The following is a 19,948-nucleotide window of genomic DNA, read 5'->3' as shown; positions in this document are numbered from 1 at the left end:
AATTCTGAGACCCTTGTTCTCAGCCCTGTTCGATGAGAAACATCCTCTTTGCATGCAATCCATCTAGTCCTGTCAGAATTTTGCAAGTTTCAATTAGATCCCCACCCATTTCTCTAAACTCTATTGATTACGCACCTGCTTGACTCTGTCTTTGCTCATATGGCGGCTCAGTCAGCCCAGGAATCAGTCTGGTCAACCCTCACTGCACTGCCTCTATGGAAACTATATCCTTTCTCAGATAAGGAGACTAAAACTGCACCCAATTCTCCATATGAGGTCTCACCCAAACCCTGTATAAATGAAGCAGGACACTCTTGGTCCTGCACCTATCCTCCTGCTATGGAGGGCAACATACCACCTGCCTTCTTAACTGCTCACCTACCCTGCATGTTTGCTTTCAGTAATTGATGTACAAGAACACCCAAGTTTCTTTGTACATCGAGACTTCCCAATATAACACCACTTCAGTATTTCATCACCTTTTGGTTTCTCCTACCTAAGTGGACAACTTCACATTTATCCACACTACACTGCATCTGCCAACTTCTTGCTCACTCACTCGCTCTGTGTTACTCGCATAAAGCCTCTTTGCACGCGTTTCACAATTTATAATCCCGCTCAGTTTAGTATCATCTTCAAACTTTGAGATATTGCATTCCTTTCCCTTGTCCAAATCATTGATATATGTTAAGATTAGCTGAGGTCCAAGCACTGATCCTTGAGCTACTTACCCCCAGCTATCCCAAAAATTACCCATTAATTCGTCCCTGTTTCCTTTCCGTCAACCAATTTTCAATCCATGCCAATACAATATCGCAGAAAGCATTCACTGTAGTTTCACATACTACTCTTTATGTGGGACTTCATTAAAGTCAGAATCAGAATCAGATTCAGATTTATTATCACTGACATACGACATGAAATTTGTTGATAATAATTCTGACTCTGATCCTGACTTTAATGAAGTCCCACATACAGGGTAGTATGTAACATTACAGTGAATGGTTTTTGGGGTATCGTCTTTCCAAAAATCCAAGTACAGCATATCCACTGGTTTCCCCTTTATAATCTACCAGTTACATCCTTGGAAATCCATGTTAGCTTTGTCTAATCTCATAATTTACAAGAGTCCTGTTATCTCATCCTTTAGAACTTTCCCCACGACTAATGTTAGAGTAACTGGTTTGTAATTTCCTGTTTTCTCTCTCCCTCCATTTTTTGAAAAAAAGGGTAAGATTTGCCAGCCTCCAACCTGGGGGAATTATTTCATAATCCATGGAATTCTTTCAAATGATAACCAGTATATCCACTTTTTCCTTGTCTACCTTCTTTAGAATTCAGGGAGGCAAATTATCAGACCCTGGGAATTTATCAGGGTCTGATAATTTGCCATTAATTTCTCCAGCACTATTTTCCTACTAATGCTAACTTCCTTCAGTTCCTCACTTTCATTGTTGGTCTTGGCTCCTAACACTTGTGGAAAGTTACTTGTATCCTCTTAGAACACTGAACCTAGAACACTACAGCACAGTACAGGCCCTTCAGCCCACAATGTTGTGCCAACATTTTATCCTGCTCTAATAACTATCTAACCCTTCCCTCCCAAACGTTAACCCTTTCCTCCCATTTCTCTATCATTCATGTGAAGACAGAACAAAAGAATTTGTTTAACTGCACTGCCACTTCCCCATTGCCCATTATGAATTCTCCCATTTCCAACTGCAGGGAACATACACGTGACTTCATTTTACTTTTACTTTTTGCACTTTTGCAGAAGCTTTTAGAGTTCACATTAATGTTCCTTGAATGTTTATTCTCATACTCTATTTTTTCATTCCTAATCATTTTCTTTTCCCTTCTTTGCTGAATCTGAAATGTTCCCAATTTGCTATTTTGAGTCACAGAGTTATAGAGCACTACAGGACAGAAACAGGCCCTTTGGCCCATCTAGTCCATGCTGGCCTGATCTTCTGCCTTGTCCCATCTACCTGCTCCCAGACCATATTCCTCCAAACCCCTCCCATCCATGTACCTATCCAAACCTCTCTTAAATATTACAATTGAACCCGCATCCACCACTTCCACTGGCAGCACATTCCACACGCACCACCCTCTGAGTGAAGAAGTTTCCCCTCAGATTCCCCTTAAATATTTTGCCTTTCACCCTAAACCTGTGTCCTCTAGTTCTAGTCTCAGCCAACCTGAGGGGAAAAAGCCTATCTTTGCACCTCATAATTTTGTATACCTCTATAAGATCTCCCCTCATTCTCCAGCACTCCAGGTAATGAAGTCCTAACTTATTCAATTTTTCCCTATAACTCAGGTCCTCAAGTTCAGGCAACATCTGTGTAAATTTTCTCTGCACTCTTTCAAGCTTATTGATATCTTTCCTGTAGTTAGGTGACCACAACTGCACACAATATTCCAAATTCAGCCTCACCAACATCTTGTACAACTTCAACATAACATCCCAACTCCTGTACTCAGTGCCCTGATTTCTGAAGGCCAAAGTGCCAAAAGCTCTCTTTATGACCCTATCTACCTCTGACGCCACTTTCAAGGAATGATGGATCTGTATTTCTAGGTCCCTTTGTTCTACTACACACCTCAGAGCCCTACCATTCACTGTGTAAGTCTTACCCTGGTTCGTCCTCCCAAAGTGCATCACCTCACACTTGTCTGCATTAAATCCCCATTCTCCCAGCTGGTCAAGATCAACCTGCAAGCTTTGATAGCCTTCCTCGCTGTCCACTATGCCCCCAATCTTGGTGTCATCTGCAAATTTTGCTGATCCAGTTTACCACATTATCATCTAAATCATTCATATAGATGATAAGCAACAATGGACCCAGCACTGATCCCTGCGGCACACCAGTAGTCACAGGCCTTCAGTCAGAGAGACAACCATCCGCTACCGCTCTCTGGCTTCTCCCGCTATTGTTGAATCCAATTGGCTACTTCATCCTGAATGCCAAAGCGACTTAACTTTATAGGCAAGCTTCCCATGCAGGACTTTGTCAAAGGCCTTGCTAAAGTCCATGTACACAATGTCCACTACCTTTCCCTCATCAACCTTCTTGGCAACCTCCTCGAAAAATTCTGTAAGATTGGTTAGACATTACCTACCACACACACAAAGCCATGTTGACTATCCCTAATCAGGCCCTGTCTATCCAAATACCTATATATCCTTTTCCACAGAATACCTTCCAATAATTTACCCACGACTGATGTCAGCCTCACCAGCCTATAATTTCCTGGCTTATTCTTAGAGCCTTTCTTGAACAACAGAACAACATTAGCTATCCTCCAGTCCTCTGGCACCTCACCCGTGGCTAAGGACATTCTAAATGTCTCTGTCAGGGCCCCTGCAATTTCTGCAGTTGCCTCCCACAAGGTCCGAGGGGACACATTGTCTGGCTCTGGGGACTTATCCACTTTAATTCACCTCAAGACAGCCAGCACCTCCTCTTTCTTAATATGGATATGTTCCATGAGCTCACTACTCTTTTGCCTCAGTTCTTTAGTCTGTGTGTCTGTCTCCAGAGTAAATACAGATGCAAAAAATTCATTTAAGATCTCCCCATCTCTTTTGGCTCCATGCACAGATGACCATGCTGATCTTAAGGAGGACCAATTTTGTCCCTTGCTACCCTTTTGCTCTTAATATAGCTATAGAAACCCTTGAGATTCTCTCTCACCCTGTCTGCCAAAGCCACCTTATGTCCTCTTTTTGCCCTCCTGATTTCTCTCTTAAGTGTTCCCTTGCATTTCTTATACTCTTCAAGTACCTCATTTGATCCTAATGGCCTATCCCTGATATGGGCCACCTTCTTTTTCTTTACCAGGGCCTCAATATCCCTCGATAACCAAGGTTCCCTAAACCTGCCAGCCTCGCAGAAAAATACAGATTCTGTACTCTCAATATTTCATTTTTGAAAGCCTCCCATCTCTGCCGGAAAACAGCTTATCCCAATCCACACCTGCCAGATCCCTTCTGATGCCATCAAAATTGGTCTTACTCCAATTTAGGATCTCAATCCGAGGACTAGTCCTCCATAATTATCTTGAAACTAATGGAATGATGATCACCAGATCCAAAGTGTTCCCCTACACATACTTCTGTCAACTGCCCTGTCTTATTCCCTAAGCGGAGATCCAGTATCATGCTCTCTCTGGTTGGGACCTCTACATATTGATTAAGGAAACTTTCCTGAATGCATTTGACAAAATCTATCCCATCCAATCCCTTTACAGTATGGGAGTCTCAGGCAATGTGGAAAGTTAACTGGCAATCGTATATGATTCCGCTATGGTTCTAACACTGTTCTTAACTCCATTTGTTAGCCAGGGTTGTATTAGTCTTCCTTTTATATTTTTACACTAGGCAAGGATGTAGAACTAATGCACTTGCTGCATTCATTCCTTAAAAGTTAGTCTTAATTTCTTTTGTTTCATCTTAAGACCTTAATTTAAGTTTGAACTATTACTTTACTTCCTACCTTAATGAAAAGTTCTATCATTGTTGCGCAGGGACCATTCTTTCTTACTGGTCGCTGCATAACAAGATTCTTAACTAAGCCTTTGGCATTACACAATACCCAGTCTCTTTTCTACTATCACTCTTATATGGAGGCCAATGGATATCTCCCACTAATGACTTCCACCACTTTGTGCTTTATAGCTTCATCCATACTGATTGCTCATCTTCATTTTCTGAACCACTCTCAGTATTGCACTGACTTCATCCTCTGCTAACAAGGCCACCCCATCTTCACTCCCATTCTGCCTGTCCTTCCCAAATATTGAATATCCTTGGATATTCAGCTCCCTGCTTTGGTCATCCTGCAACCAGACTTCTGTTATGGTAATCACGTCATATTCATTTACAATCATTTGTGCATTTAATTCATCCACCTCATTATGAATGTTTTGAGCATTTAGATATAGCAGCTTGAGATTTACCTTTCTAACTTATTTAGGCATCATTGTAGCTGTTAGCATAACACTATTACAGTGCCAGTGACCCGGGTTCAATTCTGGCCACTGTCTGTAAGGAGCTTGTATGTTCTCCCCGTGTCTGAGTGGGTTTCCTCCAGGTGCTCTGGTTTCTTCCCACATTCCAAAGACGTACGGGTTAGGAAATTGTGGGCATGCTATGTCGGCGCCATAAGTGTGGCGACACTTGCGGGCTGGCCCCAGAACACTCTATGCAAAAGATATATTTCACTGTGTGTTTCAATGTACATGTGACTAATAAAGATATCTTACCTTATCTTATCTTATGTATACTTGACACTATAAATGCCATATTTGCTTGTCAGAACCCTATTTGTTAATACACTCTTTGTTTGTACTCCTCATGCCTTCCTCCATGATCTGATTATCCTAACCTCAATTATCTTCATGTTGTGCTTCCTTGCAGTTCCTCTCTAACATTCTAGATTTCCCACCCTGGGACCCTGCCCCTTATTTAAATACCTATTGCCCTTAGTTAAATTCCTATTTACCTTTCTAGTTATTTGATACACTGTAGCTGTGGTCCCAGGATGGTGCAGATACAGTCTGTCCCAACAGAACAGCTCTCTTTCCTCGGTACTGATGCTAGTGCTCCACTTCTCCCAACCAGTTTATGAAGCATACATTCATCTCCCTTATTCTGCTCTTGGTTTGGGTAATAATCCGGAAATTATTACCTCTGTGGTTCTGCTTTTCAATTTGATGCCAAGTTATTCGAACTCTCTTAACAGAACTTCTTTATTAATGCCACCGATGTCATCGGTACACATGGACTATGGCATCTTCACCTGTCCCATTCCAGCTTCCTCTCTAGCCCAGAGGAGATATTCCTCAGCCTAATGCCAGGTAGACAGCAGAGGCGTCGGGTCTCTTTCTCCTGAATGCAGAGGACGTTGTCTATCCCGCTAACTATATTGCCCCACTATGACCACATTCCTTTTAACTCCCCCCATCTGAATGCCTTGCCACAGTCACTTAGCTCATTCCCCTCACCGTCCCTGCACTTGTCCATGGGGGTGGAAGAAACTCAAATCTATTGGACAAGTGCAGGGACCCAGGTTCCTGTAACATCATTTCCTTCATCCTTGTCCGTGCCTCATTCACAGTCACACTCTTCCGTCCCACCCTATAGTAAATTCCAAATTCTTTAGTCAAAAAGGTACGACTGCCTCATGAAGCAAATGGTCCAGGTAACCTTCTCACAGTGTTTGCAATTCAGACAAAGTCCTCAGCAAGGAGCCAGAGTTCTTCAAGGCACAGACATTTATTGAAACATGGCTGTCCAGTGTAGGATAGGTGGCAAGTAGCACAGCAGGTGGAACCGCTGCCTCACAGCTCCACTGACCTGGATTCAGTCTTCACCTCTGGTGTTTTCTGTGAGCTGTGATCACGTGTGTTTGCTCCAAGATCCCAAAGTTGTGTGGGTTGGTAGGGCAATTGGTCACTGTAAACTGTCCCCAGTGTGTAGGCAGGGAGGAGTCGATGGGGATATAGGGAGAATAGATTTCAGGGAAATTAGTGGAGAATGCGATTGCTCTGTGAGCTGCCATAGACTCAATGGGCCAAAATAGCCCCTTCCATGTCATAAAGGAATATGGAAATTTGGGTAAAAGTGTCTACAAACTCCCACATATTGCACCAACAACATATTCCCTTCCCTCCCATCATTTTATATATTTAATTAAATAGTTTAGTACTAATCAAATTTATCTTGTTTCATTTATTAAGTTAATTAAATTTGGTTGTCAAAATGTACTTAAATGCTATATATTAGTTTAATCTTAGCCCACAGACACCACCAATCACTTACTGGTGATATTAAGCTATGGATTTCTCTTGCTGTAGCTTTCATTATAATCTGTCAAACAGCCTGCCAGTGTAGAGTTGCTCCTACTGAACATCCCTCGCCATTACTCCGAGCTCATTTGAAGCCCCCTTCCTTACAAGAACCTGCACACTGTGGGCTGTGCATTGAGGACCGCTGCTTCCATATTATCAATTTTAACTGTCTTGTAAGTTTATCCACATTGATGTTACATAAATGTTTACATTTCTTCTTCAATTTTCTCCTCACTTCGGCCAAGGGCATTTATCCATTAATAACCTCCCATATCTCCGTTACCCTGGCTCTGTTCATAAACCCCGTCTGTGAAACTGTGGTCAGTTTTGGACACAGAACTTCAGAACAGATATACTGGTCTTGGAGGGCAAACACAGTAGGACATCCTGAATGACTGCAGGGCTTAAAGGATTTATTCAGCATGCATATACACAGCTTGTATTCCCATGAGTTATGTTCTTGAAATGTGCTCTAATCAAAACTTTACAATGGCAGAGAAATTTGATGGAACGGATATTTCTTCCAGTGTAGGATTGAAAACGAAAGGGAATAACCTTAAAATTAGACCCAGTTCACATCAGAGTAACGTTAGGAAACAATTTTTCAATGCAAAAGGTGGAAGATACTTGAAGGTCACAATGGCCCTGTTTTGATTCAATAAGGTACACACACAAGACTGGCAGGACCAGGTTCAGCCCAGAGGCCATGAGTGTCATAACATTCAGGAGGTCCACTTAGGGTCAACGGTAACAGCAGAATCATAAATATTGCCTGATATGTTGGGTATTTCCAGCAGTCTCTTTTATTTCCCATTTCCAGCAGCTGCTGAGTTCTGTATCTCATAGTTCACGTGTTGGTTTTTCTCTTCTGTTTACACCTCCTCCAGATAGATCAGATTTCTCACAAGTACTGATGAAAGGCCATTGACTTGAAATGTGAACTCTGTTTCTCCCTCTACAAATGCTGTCTGGCCTATTAATCATTTCCAACATTTTCTGTTCTTATTTCATTTGCGTGTGTATCTGTTGCAGATAGCCCTGGACATTTTTAGTGGAAATCATGATTTAAGATGGCCAAGGCTTCATGCTACACTCCAAGAGGGAGCTTCCTGATCTTGATCCTTCCCCGTCATCTCCACAGTATATCACTTATTCACAGTCATGTCTAAGACCAAACACTCCACCTCTTCACCCCTCTCACTTCCTTTATGATGATCCTTAAAATCTACTCCTTTGATTGAGCCTTTGGCCTAATGTGGTTTTGTTTCACATTCCACTTTTGATAGTACTTCCGTGCAATGGGCTTGGAAGCTTTACCATATTAAAGGTGCTATATAAATGGAGGTTGTTGTCGTTGAAACTGGACTAAAGTTCCTTTAAGTCGACATAAGAATTTAATGGTGGTGTGTCAAGGTGGGGCACATTACTTACCTGTGGTGGGGGAAGACATGTTGTAGGGGCAGGGAGCAGATCTCTTATGAGCTTCAAGGTAGGGCCGTATTCAGTTTAAAATATTTAAAATCGCACAGATCACTGTTGGAGATTCCTAAAGAAATTTGGCATGTCCCCTTTGACACTCACCAACTTTTATCAATGCACCATAGAAAGCATTCTGGATGCATCGTGGCTTGGTACGGCAACTGTTCTGCCCGGGACCGCAAGAAACTGCAGAGAGTTGTGGGTAAAGCCCAGCACATCATAGCCTCCCCTCTGTCTATACCTCTTGCTGCCTTGGTGAAGCAGCTAGTATAATCAAAGACCCCACCCACCCGGGTTAATCTCTCTTCTCCCCTCTCCCATCAGGCAGAAGATACAGGATCCTGAGGGCACATACCACCAGGCTCAAGGACAGCTTCTATCCCACTCTGATAAGACTATTGAACGGTTCCCTTATACAATGAGATGGACTCTTGACCTCACAATCTACCTTGTTATGACCTTGCACCTTATTGTCTACCTGCACTGCACTTCCTCTGTAGCTGTGACACTTTACTCTGTATTCTGTCATTGTTTTTACCTTGTACTACCTCAATGCACTGTGTAATGAATTAATCCGTACGAACGGCATGCAAGACAAGTTTTTTTACTGTATCTTGGTACAAGTGACAATAATAAACCAATACCAATACCAATACCAATACCTTTTCTATGCTTCTCGGCATCAAAGCAATTAATACTCTACGTCAATCCTTCCTCCAGCCACTCTGTTCCCGTCTACCTGCTCCACGTATTGATGGCTTTGTGCTCAGTTACAACTGCCAATCTGCCCCAGAGAAAACAATCAATGTCAGTGGAGCCTTGCATAATGATGCCATTATTTTCAGCCCTGCATTCTCTCTCCCAGTCATCTATCATCCAGGAAAAATTTTCTTTAACCCCCAAGAGAATTCCAAAAATTTACGCACATACCCAAACCGATCTTTCTACCTTGGTCACAGCCAGCTGCCTCCTCCAAGCTCCCACGGGCTGAGGTTCCTCTCCCACTCCTCTCTGGAATGCCTGGATATGCATTCAGCACAGAAAGATGTACATCTACAGAGCATTTGCAGTTCTCTGGAGTTGTAGCATCTAAACTACATGAACAAAGGCATGTAGAAGACAAATGATCGCTGGTACAAAGAAAAAGAGATTTGTGGAAAGATTAAAGAAACTCCAGCTGTCAAGTCTACAAAGGAATCTGCTAAGGGGGAGGCTCACTAAGGTATTTATAATTAAATGGCATTGATAAAATAAACCCAGTTCCTTCAAATTAAACCAGGAAAGCGGGACTAAAGGATATGAATTTAAATCAGTGACAAGTTAATTTAAAACAGCTATTGAGAAGAACTTCTTCAATCAAAGAGTGATAAATGTTTAGAATAATTTGCCAACATGGTGGCACAGGCAAGATCACGGGAGGTTTCAGTCTGATGAAAAGGCAGCATTAGGAAAGGGGGACTTCACTGTATTGACAACATTCCTTCTTTAACTTGAATACAACAGGACCAGCTACAATACAATTACTGATCACGTAAGCAATAAAATTGAAACTTAGTGAGAATTTGCACACGCCATGACAAAATATTACTCATGTACATTAAGTGTAATGACTGATCATGTGGACTTAAGGTAAAGAAAGTAAATTCTGTAACTCAGGCTAGCAGTTTGGTATTCTGGGCTCCTGTTTCCCTCAGGCAGCTCAGATGTTGTAACCTCACTGGTTTCCAAAGGCTCTGTGGAGCGATCCTCATCAGCAACGCCACAGATCTCCCAGAACAGGAGGGGACCCAACTCAGAAATCTTCAACCAGATCAGAAAGTCTAAGAGCTTCCAACTAAAAATGCGTAAGTGCAATTGCTTTCTCAATAAAGCAGAATTTATTTGACATTCTTTTAAGTTCCACATTTTATTTTCTGTAAAATATTAGGGTATATATGTGGATAGGTACCCTTTATGTACAGCATGGTGATACTACCAATAGTGCAGCTTCTTCACAGCTCCAGTGACTCAGGTTTGATCCTGATCTCCGGTGCTGTCTGTGCATAGTTTACATATTCTCCTGTGTAGGTTTCCCCAGGTAATCTGGTTTCCTCCCACATCCTGGGATATGCTGGTTAGCAGGTTAATTGGCTGCTGTAAATTACTCCTAGTGTAGATGGGTGGGGTGTTGCTGGGAATAGGTGACTGGGAAATAAGTGGGGCAGGAAGTAAAAGCAAGTAAAGAAATCACAATTTCACTACTTCCACTGTGTTTCACTAAATCATTCAGAAGACACGGAGTGAAAATTGATCAATACACCTGCCTGGACACTGGACACTGGAGGAAGACATAAATAAGCACCTTTTACTTCCCTTCACAATAGTTAATTGGGGCAGAAATTGCTTGGACCAGTTCCCTTATCTCCTGCCTGTTGAGGCCATATTGATGGTTGGGGTGTAAGGGGGGTTAGAGTGAAGAAGCTATGAGAGTTGGAGGAAAGGAACCATAGATTTAAGAGGAAAAACAGAAGGAAGACGAGGAGAATTTTTTCAATGCAGTCATTATAGTTCTCCGGAATACATTGTCTGAAATGAAGAAATAGTTCAGCCATTACTGCGACGAGTGAGTTATAAGCTGCATGCAAAATAGAACATTTGTACAGCATGGAATGCAATAGATTCTATTAGTAACTCTGTCGAGCACTGCTACCCTGTATGTGGGAACTCCTGTATTCTGTAGGAAAAAAAATACAGCTGTAATCCACTGGGATACAGGAGGGGTGACAGGTGAGTCCTCATAGCCGACTAACTATAAATTAGCAGTCTGAACCGGAGGCCCAATGTCTCCTGTGTTGGGAGTGCACTTCTAAAAGCTGGGACAACTTATGCGGTACTAAACAGGTAGGATATTCAAATACTTGTAGACGGATTTATATCATCCTTGAAGATATAACCTAGCATTAAATTTGATTTTTCTTTAAGATGAACAATCTATTACACCTTAAATGACAAATGTTACCAGATATAATTAATATAACTACTAATTAGCAAGTAAAGAAATCACAATTTCACTACTTCCACTGTGTTTCACTAAATCATTCAGAAGACACAGAGTGAAAGTTGATCAATACACCTGCCTGGACACCGGACATTGGAGGAAGACATAAATAAGCACCTTTTACTTCCCTTCACAGTAGTTAATTGGGGCAGAAATTGCTTGGACCAGTTCCCTTATCTCCTGCCTGTTGAGGGCATACTGATGGTTGGGGTGTGAGGGGGGTTAGGATGAAGAAGCTATAAGAGTTGGAGGAAAGGAACCATAGATTTAAGAGGAAAAACAGAGGGAAGACGAGGAGAATTTTTCCAATGCAGTCGTTATAGTTCTCCGGAATACATTGCCTGAAATGGTGATTGAAGCTGATTCAATAGTAACTTTCAAATTGAAATTGAATGTAGAGTTGAAAAGAAAATTATTGTGGCAATATGGGGAAAAGAGGAACAACTGGGCTAGAAACAAGTATTTTCTAAGAGACTACACAGCTATGATAGATTGATTGGGTTTCTTCAGTGTTCTGAGATTTAATGCTTCTGCCCAGAATGTTACCTGATGGTCTTCATCTCATATGATCCCCCTTTTAATCCGTTTTCAGGGTCTGAGTTTCACTGGTAAGGCCCATACCTAACTGCCCTTGAGAAGGTGGTGGTGATCTACCTTCTTGAACTGCTGCACTGAAGAAGATCAGTTCCAGGATTTAGATCTAGTGATGATATCCCCATGCGCCTGCAAGCCCTTGTCCTTCTTGGTGATGGAGATCATGGGCTTGGGAGGTACTTACTATCAGAGTAACTGAGTAATTGTAATGCATTTGGTAGAGGCAGCCACTATGTTTTGGTATTGGAGGGATTAAATGTTTAGGGTGGTTGGTGGGCTGCCAATCAAAGTGGGCGACTTTCCCTGAATGATGTTGAGCTTCTTGAAAGCTGTCAGAGCTACGCTCATCCAGCAGATTGGAGAATATCCTATCACCTTCCTGATTTGTTCCTTGTAGATGATGGAAAAGCTTTGAGATTTCAGTAGGTGAATCACTTGCCGTAAGACATCCAGCCTCTGATATGCTGCAGTATTTATGCAATGGTCTGTTTGAAATTTTAATGAATGCTAATGCCCTGGATTTTGAACCTGACTGGTGGATAACCCTATTTCATTCTGACAATCTGGGACATGAATGGACAGAAATTCTATCCAGGTGGAAGGGAAACTGCAGTAATTTCAGGTCTTGTATATACTCAATGGAAGTATCTAGACGTGCTCTTCATTGTTCTATTTACCTTATCTCTATATCCATCTCAATCTCTTGCAAAATTTCACCTGTTTCTTATTTCCTTTTCATTTAATGAAGGTGCTGCTTCTTTAACCGCACTCTGTGAGTGAGGACATGCATAGAACATACAACATAGAACACTACAGCACGGTACAGGGCCTTCGGTCCACAATGTTGCACCGACATTTTATCCTGCTATGAGATCTATCTAAACCTTCCCTCCCACATAGCCCTCCATTTCTTTATCATTCATGTGGCTATCGAAGAGCCTCTTAAATGTCCCTAATGTACCTGCCCCCGCAACCTCTGCCGGCAGTGTGTTCCACGCACCCAACACTCTCTGTGTAAAGAACTTACCCCTGACATCCCCCTTATATCTTCCTCCAATCACCTTAAAATTATGTCCCCTCTGTTATCCATTGTCACCCTGGGAAAAAGTCTCTGACTGTCCACTCGATCTATGCCTCTTATCATCTTGTACACCTCTATCAAGTCGCTTCTCATCCTCCTTCTCTCCAGAGAGAAAAGCCCTAGCTCACTCAACCTATCCTCATAAGACAATGCTCTCCAATCCAGGCAACATCTGTAAGTTTTCCCTCTCTTAGATGAATTGCTTCACATTCACTTGTCAATTCCATCAGCAGTCCAAACCTAATTTATAAATGTGAGATGTGGGGAATTATGGATATCAACTGATGCAGTAACAGTTCATAATACATTTAGGAACAGAGATTGTACCATCAAAAGCTGCTCTCCATTAGTTATTTAATATTTCTACTTCTGGAGAAATAGACGCAGAGATTGTTGAATCCCCAAATCCTTGTGGTAAATTAGTTCATAAACAGATGTGAGTGGGAAGATAAATAGTCAATCCATATGTGGCAGAAGGTTAAATAAGTCAATGTGTTGTTGTATCTGTCTATTAACATTGAGCAGTGTGCATCCTCATGAGTCTGAAAACAAAACCTACTTTAATTTGTGCTTTCTCGTTATGGATTCAGTGAAGAGCATCAGTGCATTTCAGCATTTAATTCCTCTTTGATTTTTTTCAAAAGAACATACATATCGGGCTGAGAGAATTGGGTTTTGCAGAAGGAACACCAAACATCTCTCTCCATTGTCTGACCCTGATAAATAGAATTAAATTTTCATTAAAAAATTCAGTACTTTTGTCAAAAATCTAAGGTAATTTAATAGTTTGTCATTATCAAAGATGTTAATAAAATATTAGGATGACAACAGTCATTTTTGATCTGTTTGCCTGAATGGTGTGTGATTATAGCATCATATAGATAAATCCAGTCAGCAGTTAAGACATATGCAAAAAATCAAAGAGATATTGAATAGAGAACCTGGAAAAGAAGTGCCATTGTTATTGTAAAGACTCTAACATAAAAGACATGTTAATGTATTTAATAAATGTATGTTAAATACAATTTAAGTGTTACCTGAAAGCTACCAAAGCAACTGCCTCCTGGCAGAGTGACATAACATACATATGGAGCAACAGGGGACGGCACTGACTCATACACCACGAGACTTCCATTCTTAAAGACAGCTCCTTGATTTCTTTTCTTCTCCCAAAACTCCTGCAACGTTTCTACCACGTTCACTACATGAAGGCAAAGAAAAGGCTACTTTGAGTTTAGAAGTTAAAATTCAGCAAACCTCACCCTTATCCTAATTTTCTACTGGGTAAGCCAGTTAATAGGAGCAAATGTAATTCATTCTTTGTCTTTGAATATGAATTATTTACAACAACAGCTGTTACTTCCTTTGTACAGCACTTTTAAAATGGCAAAAAAAAATGCCAAGGCATTCACAAAAGTGTTAGAAAATCAAAAATGTATATCAAACTAAATAAGGAAATGTTAGGGCAGGTGACCAAAAGCCTTATCAAAGAGGAAGGGTGAGTGTCTTAAAGAAAAGGAGGTAAAAGGTTGGTTGAGAGAGCTTACTGCTTTGGCAGTTGAGGATCCAACTTCCAATGGTGAAGAAAATAAGTTGGAGGACGAGGAAGAGATGGGTGTTAGAGGAGTGAGGATGTCTTGGAGGGTTGTGGGTTGGAAGAAATTTCGGGCATAGAGGGGTAAGACAAAACAACAGTGAGCATTTTACAATCTGAACATTGCTTAACTAGTGTCAGTCACCAACACAGGGTGACAGGTGAAAGGGACATGGTACAGTCAGGACACAAGTAGCCGGGTGTTGGATAACTTTAAGTTTGAAGGGAGTCCAATGAGGGAAGCTGGCCCGGGGTATGAAAATCAAAAAACTACAGATGCTGGAAATTTGAAATAAAAAGCGAAAATACTTGAAGAACACTCAGCAGGTACGGTAAGAGAAACAGAGTTTCAGATCTGTTCACATGTAGGGACTTTGACTTGAAACACTAACTCTGTATCTTTCTCTACAGGTGCTGCCTGACTCGCTGAGTGTTTCCAGCATTTTCTATTTTTATTTCTGGAGTGTGTTAGAATATGTTCGTCTAGGGATAGTAAAGGCATGGATATGGATTTCATCAGCAAACAAGCCAAGGCAATTGCAGAGTCAAGGAATGCCAAGGAGGGGTTTAATAGATGGTCCAAGCTAGTTCATAGATAGGTGGTGTAATTCCAAATCACATGTCAAGGTTGTATATGACACCAAGGTTACAAACAGCCTCTCTCTGTCTCAGTTTCAGTTTCCAGGCTATAATGCTTCCACTCAGAGCAGCACAGAGGAAGTTTGCATCATACATGTTCGCCAAATCTGAACAACAGGTTGTTTGAAATGAACGTCAAATACAGTTGACAAGTATTTACCATTGCAAAATACTTCAGATGCGGGAGATCTGAAATGAACATAAGAAATGTTAGAAATATTCATCAGGTCAGGCAGCGTCTGTGGAGACAGAAACAGAGTCAAGGTTTTAGCTCGATGAACTTTCATGATGAAAGGTCACTCAACCTGAAACATTAACTCTTTTCTCTCTCCACATTTGCTGTCTGACCTGCAGATTATTTCCAGCATTTTCTTGTTTTACATTCCGGTGCTTGAAGTCAGTTTTAAACAATGGCTGTGATTATACACAATGTGACCCTTCAGTTCTTGTACTACTTCATAGTGGACTACCTGCATAAAGGTACAACCACATGCACAGTGGGGTAAAAGATGGGTTTTTTTGGCATATGATTAACGGCACATTGTAACCTGAGTCAAGAGTTCAAATCCACCTGTTATCTTCAATTATATTATTTGACTAAGTTTCCTGGTCACACCACAAATGGCAGTTTACCAGCTTTAAGTGGACGAACTACTGGTTCCACAGCGATATTTTTAGATTTTTTTAAAAACATTTTTTTACACAGTATCTGTCATTGAAGAAATCTGAATCGAGCAAGTTTGGCTCTGACTCTAATCCATTTACTACAACCATGCCTAAAATCTGGGGTAGTTGACAGAACTGTGGAGAGAATAGGTTGCAGGAAAAATTAATGAGGGATAGGATAGAATTAATGAGCTGGGATAGACTTGATGGGCCAAAATGACATCGTTCTATGTTGTAAGGAAATATGAAATATGCTTAAAATAGGGGTTATGTGTCTCTTTCACATTTGTCTTTATGTTGAAGGCACTATATGTTGTCGTGGTGGTCTCTTGGGTTATTGATCTTAAGCCCGGACCTTGTATTCTCAGTAACAATTTCCATCAACACATTATCTTATGAATATAACAATTTGCTTAACTCTTAAATTATTTTAACAAATAAAAACAGCATGCAAAATAGTTTACATTTAAATGACAAGAAGTACTCAGTGACTTCCTCCCTCAAATTTCCCTGCTCTGTGAACAGAATAAGATTTCTAATATCTGCTGAATTAGGCTTAAGAACATTTGGCAAGAAGTATTTTCACCTTTTATAGAAGTCCCATTTCATTTTCTGTTTAATTACAAAAGAGGAAAACTATGTGTGTTATATTTACTAATTCCCATTGGTTGCCATGGCAGCTTTTGGATTTCAAACTTACTGACCTAATCTCTAGATGTAACATCAAATAAATAAATCACTATAGTTCCCATTAACTCTTTTCTTTTTTCAACAGATGCTTCCCAATCTACTCAATATCTTTAGCATCTTATGCTTTTACGCTGGATTTTGGTAGTACCTGCAGTTTTTCTTTCCAAATGTTTATTTCAGGTCCTGTTTCCCGAGCACTAAAGCAAAATACTATGCATGTTCGAAATCAGAAATAAAAACAGGAAATTTGGTATACTCAGTGTTTTATTAATCGTTTTGCCATTTTCTGAGAATAAAGTGGCGCTCGAAAATTCAAAAGAAAGCCTCAAGAGTTCATGTCACTGAATGAATCAAATGTAGAATCAGTCATTTCTAAGAGGTTTCTAACAGTTGAAAAAGCAATATTTATATATAATGGGCTCTAAGCTTGATGTATGGAAAGTTCTAAGTACCTATGCAGCATATGTTTCTCATTGCTGGCTCTGTATTTTAAACATTAAGTGTTTGGTGATTGATAAAAGTGGTGTCCCAGTAGTCTATGGACTTCATTGTCATTGAATATTAGTTACTCAGGGAAAAAGGATGCTGGCTGCTTTTAAAGTACAATTAGCTTTTGTTAGAAAAATATGGGATTCATTTAAATGGGCTTTGTCTGCTAGATTTAAGAATTTTAAGAGATCAAATCTAAATAATATTTTGCAATCACTATCTGTATCTTGCCATTCAATCAGTAAACAACTACTGTAGATGGAAGTAGGATTGTAATTCTTAGCCAACACTACTCTGGTGTTCTTAAAAGTTTCTGTGTGGTGTCACAGAATATATGAAATTGGAAATTCAGCTTTGAAATTTAGCGATATAAAGTATAAACAATACACAAAACAAAATATATGATTTTCTTAGATTTAAAGCTTTCCTTTCATTTTGGAATCTACCTGAAGCTAAAAATCTTGATTCTAAGTTTATAACTGCAAAATGTTATGCCTTACCATCTGAAGCTAATCACAGAAGTCATTTGTATTTTAGTATTTCCCAGGATGAATGTATTTTTGCTCCAGATTGTTCTTCTGATACTGACAATTCCTTTCTGATAATATTGGGATTAAGTGGAAAATAGGGAAACTGTTTTAAAGATATATTAAATTCCTCTGTAACCAATTGAATCTTAAACAATGCACAAAATAAAATATAACTATGATTTCCTTAGACTTTAAGCTTTCCTTTCATTTTGGAATCTACCTGAAGCTAAAAATCTTGATTCTAAGTTTATAGCTGCAAAATGTTATGCCTTACCATATGAAGCTAATCATAGAAGTCATTTGTATTTTAGCATTGAATCTTAAACTTTGGTACTGGTTGGAACTGGAGCTTGGAGATTATGAAAAAGCGAACAGAGTTTAGCAATGGAGTGCATCAACATGACAGGCCTTTCAACACTAGAACTGAGTTATCTGTTATCTTATCAAGTACCACACAAATAGTATAATCACAAACTGGCCTCCCTTCTGAACAAATATTTTAACAAATAATTCTATCAAATATTAATGTAGCAGTGATTTCAAAAGCTAAGTGAAGCATAAACATTTTTAATCTGTAAAAGTAGGAAAGGAATTGTAAATGCTGGAAATTCAGACAGACACAAAAAACTGGAAACACAACACAGGTTTGAGCAAGAATTTTAAATACACGATCCTGCCTTTTTTCTCTATAATTTCTGACTGGTGTACTGTATATCTCTCACAATTTTCTTTCTGTTCATGATTTTGAATCTGCAGCTTCACTTATTTGTCTGCACTGTTTGAATTATTGCCACATTGTGTCTGTGAATTTCAGTCTTGAAGAAGTTCTGTGCTTTGGGATCTTTATTTTTTTTCACCTTATTTACTATCATCAAGACTGTGATTGCTTGAATTCTGATGGTTTTGTTTAACATTTTTAACTTACTTATTAGAAATAAGGCAAGAGTAGTTAATTATATATTTTGAATCCACATTCATATTTGCAACTAATTAATTTGCCATGTAAATTATATGCATGGTAATATAAAAATATTTTATTTGTATTTTTTCATTTTGGCTACTAAAAGTGCACTACGTTGTTTGGGAGGCATGATCCCTCTTCCAACTAATTCACAGGTAGAAAAATTCTGTTAGTAAATTGCAACTGACATACTTATGAAATTCACCGCATGAAGTATAATGACTAGTCACAATCAAATGCCTCAACCTTAATTTATGTTGTATTCCTCCCTAACAGCCAAAATGTAGTCCTTTTTAATTATATAATAGTTATTACTGTGAATTTTATAGAGCTGCAAAGTTCTAGAGTTGGTGAGGCTGCCATTATAAAACTAATTTATCATCATTTTCTTTTGATTAAATGTTATATTTTTTTCATGTGAAATAAATTGCTTGAAATTCTAACCACTTCAAAGAACAAAGCAGAACCAACTGCCTTGAAACAAACATAATAGTATTCAGATTTCTTGAAAGAAAGAGCCTTTGCTTTTAAAGGGGCTATTTGTTGTCTAAAATTAACCATTTAAATAAAATTTTTATCAACCTCTAGGACACAAAGAAAATCAACTTGAAATATTGTTCTTGAATGTGTACTTTTCAATTTCACAATAATTAATTTGTTTTTATAAAGCAAACAAATCAAAATGTAACAAGAAGCACAATTATATCTCATAAAGATATGTTGGAATTCAAAGGCACATGTGTAAATTTGACTTATTGACCTTCTAGCATGAACATTATTATTGCAGAAATGTGTATGATTTGGAAATAGAATAGCTTAAAACACAAGCTAGTAGACCTGCTAAAGCAACTTGGCGATTGTTACTACGATATAAAGATACATATTTTAAAAAATATAGTTCACAAAGTTTACTCACAGTCTTTGAAGATAAATGCAGGATTTTTGTCAGGCAGCATTGAGGAGACTATATCTTGCAGAGATTTCAGACTATTATCCATCTTGTGCCTGTCTTCTTCAGATAACATATAAGCACTTCCCGCATGCTTGAATTACTCTGGCTCTGTACTGAGCTTCTGTGGAAGTCCAATGAGGCAGTATGGACTGGTAAGACTTGTTGTATACATCTGCCAATCAGACATTGAGTAGTCTGAAAAGCCAACCAGGGGTCCTTATCCCCAGCTTGCTCACTTTTGTAGTATGGGGAGCTAATTAGCTGGAAGGCTATCTGACAAGCTTCGTTTTTACTGTTTCATTCTTTTTGATGTAACACTCACTGACAGCCACCTAATCATTGAAAGAAATTCCTTGTCTGACCTACCAGTCAAAGACT

At 39.6% G+C, this 19,948-nt stretch overlaps 1 protein-coding gene across 1 annotated transcript in view; it reads right to left on the bottom strand.

The window, feature by feature from the left end:
• LOC127572708 (protein limb expression 1 homolog) overlaps positions 1-19,616 on the bottom strand; it is a 34,712-nt gene extending 15,096 nt beyond the window's left edge. Inside the window, exons 1-2 of the mRNA XM_052020235.1 lie at positions 19,535-19,616; positions 14,087-14,250 (exon numbers count right to left, since the gene is read on the bottom strand). Coding sequence (XP_051876195.1) covers positions 14,087-14,250; positions 19,535-19,616 — 246 coding nt within the window. The remainder of the gene's footprint in view (positions 1-14,086; positions 14,251-19,534) is intronic.
• Between the last annotated feature and the right edge of the window lie 332 nt (positions 19,617-19,948).

This window comes from Pristis pectinata, chromosome 7 (assembly GCF_009764475.1).
Source record: "Pristis pectinata isolate sPriPec2 chromosome 7, sPriPec2.1.pri, whole genome shotgun sequence".
NCBI lineage: Eukaryota > Metazoa > Chordata > Chondrichthyes > Rhinopristiformes > Pristidae > Pristis > Pristis pectinata.
The sequence above is the reverse complement of the archived record's forward strand: the minus strand, read 5'-3'. Positions and strand labels throughout refer to the sequence as shown.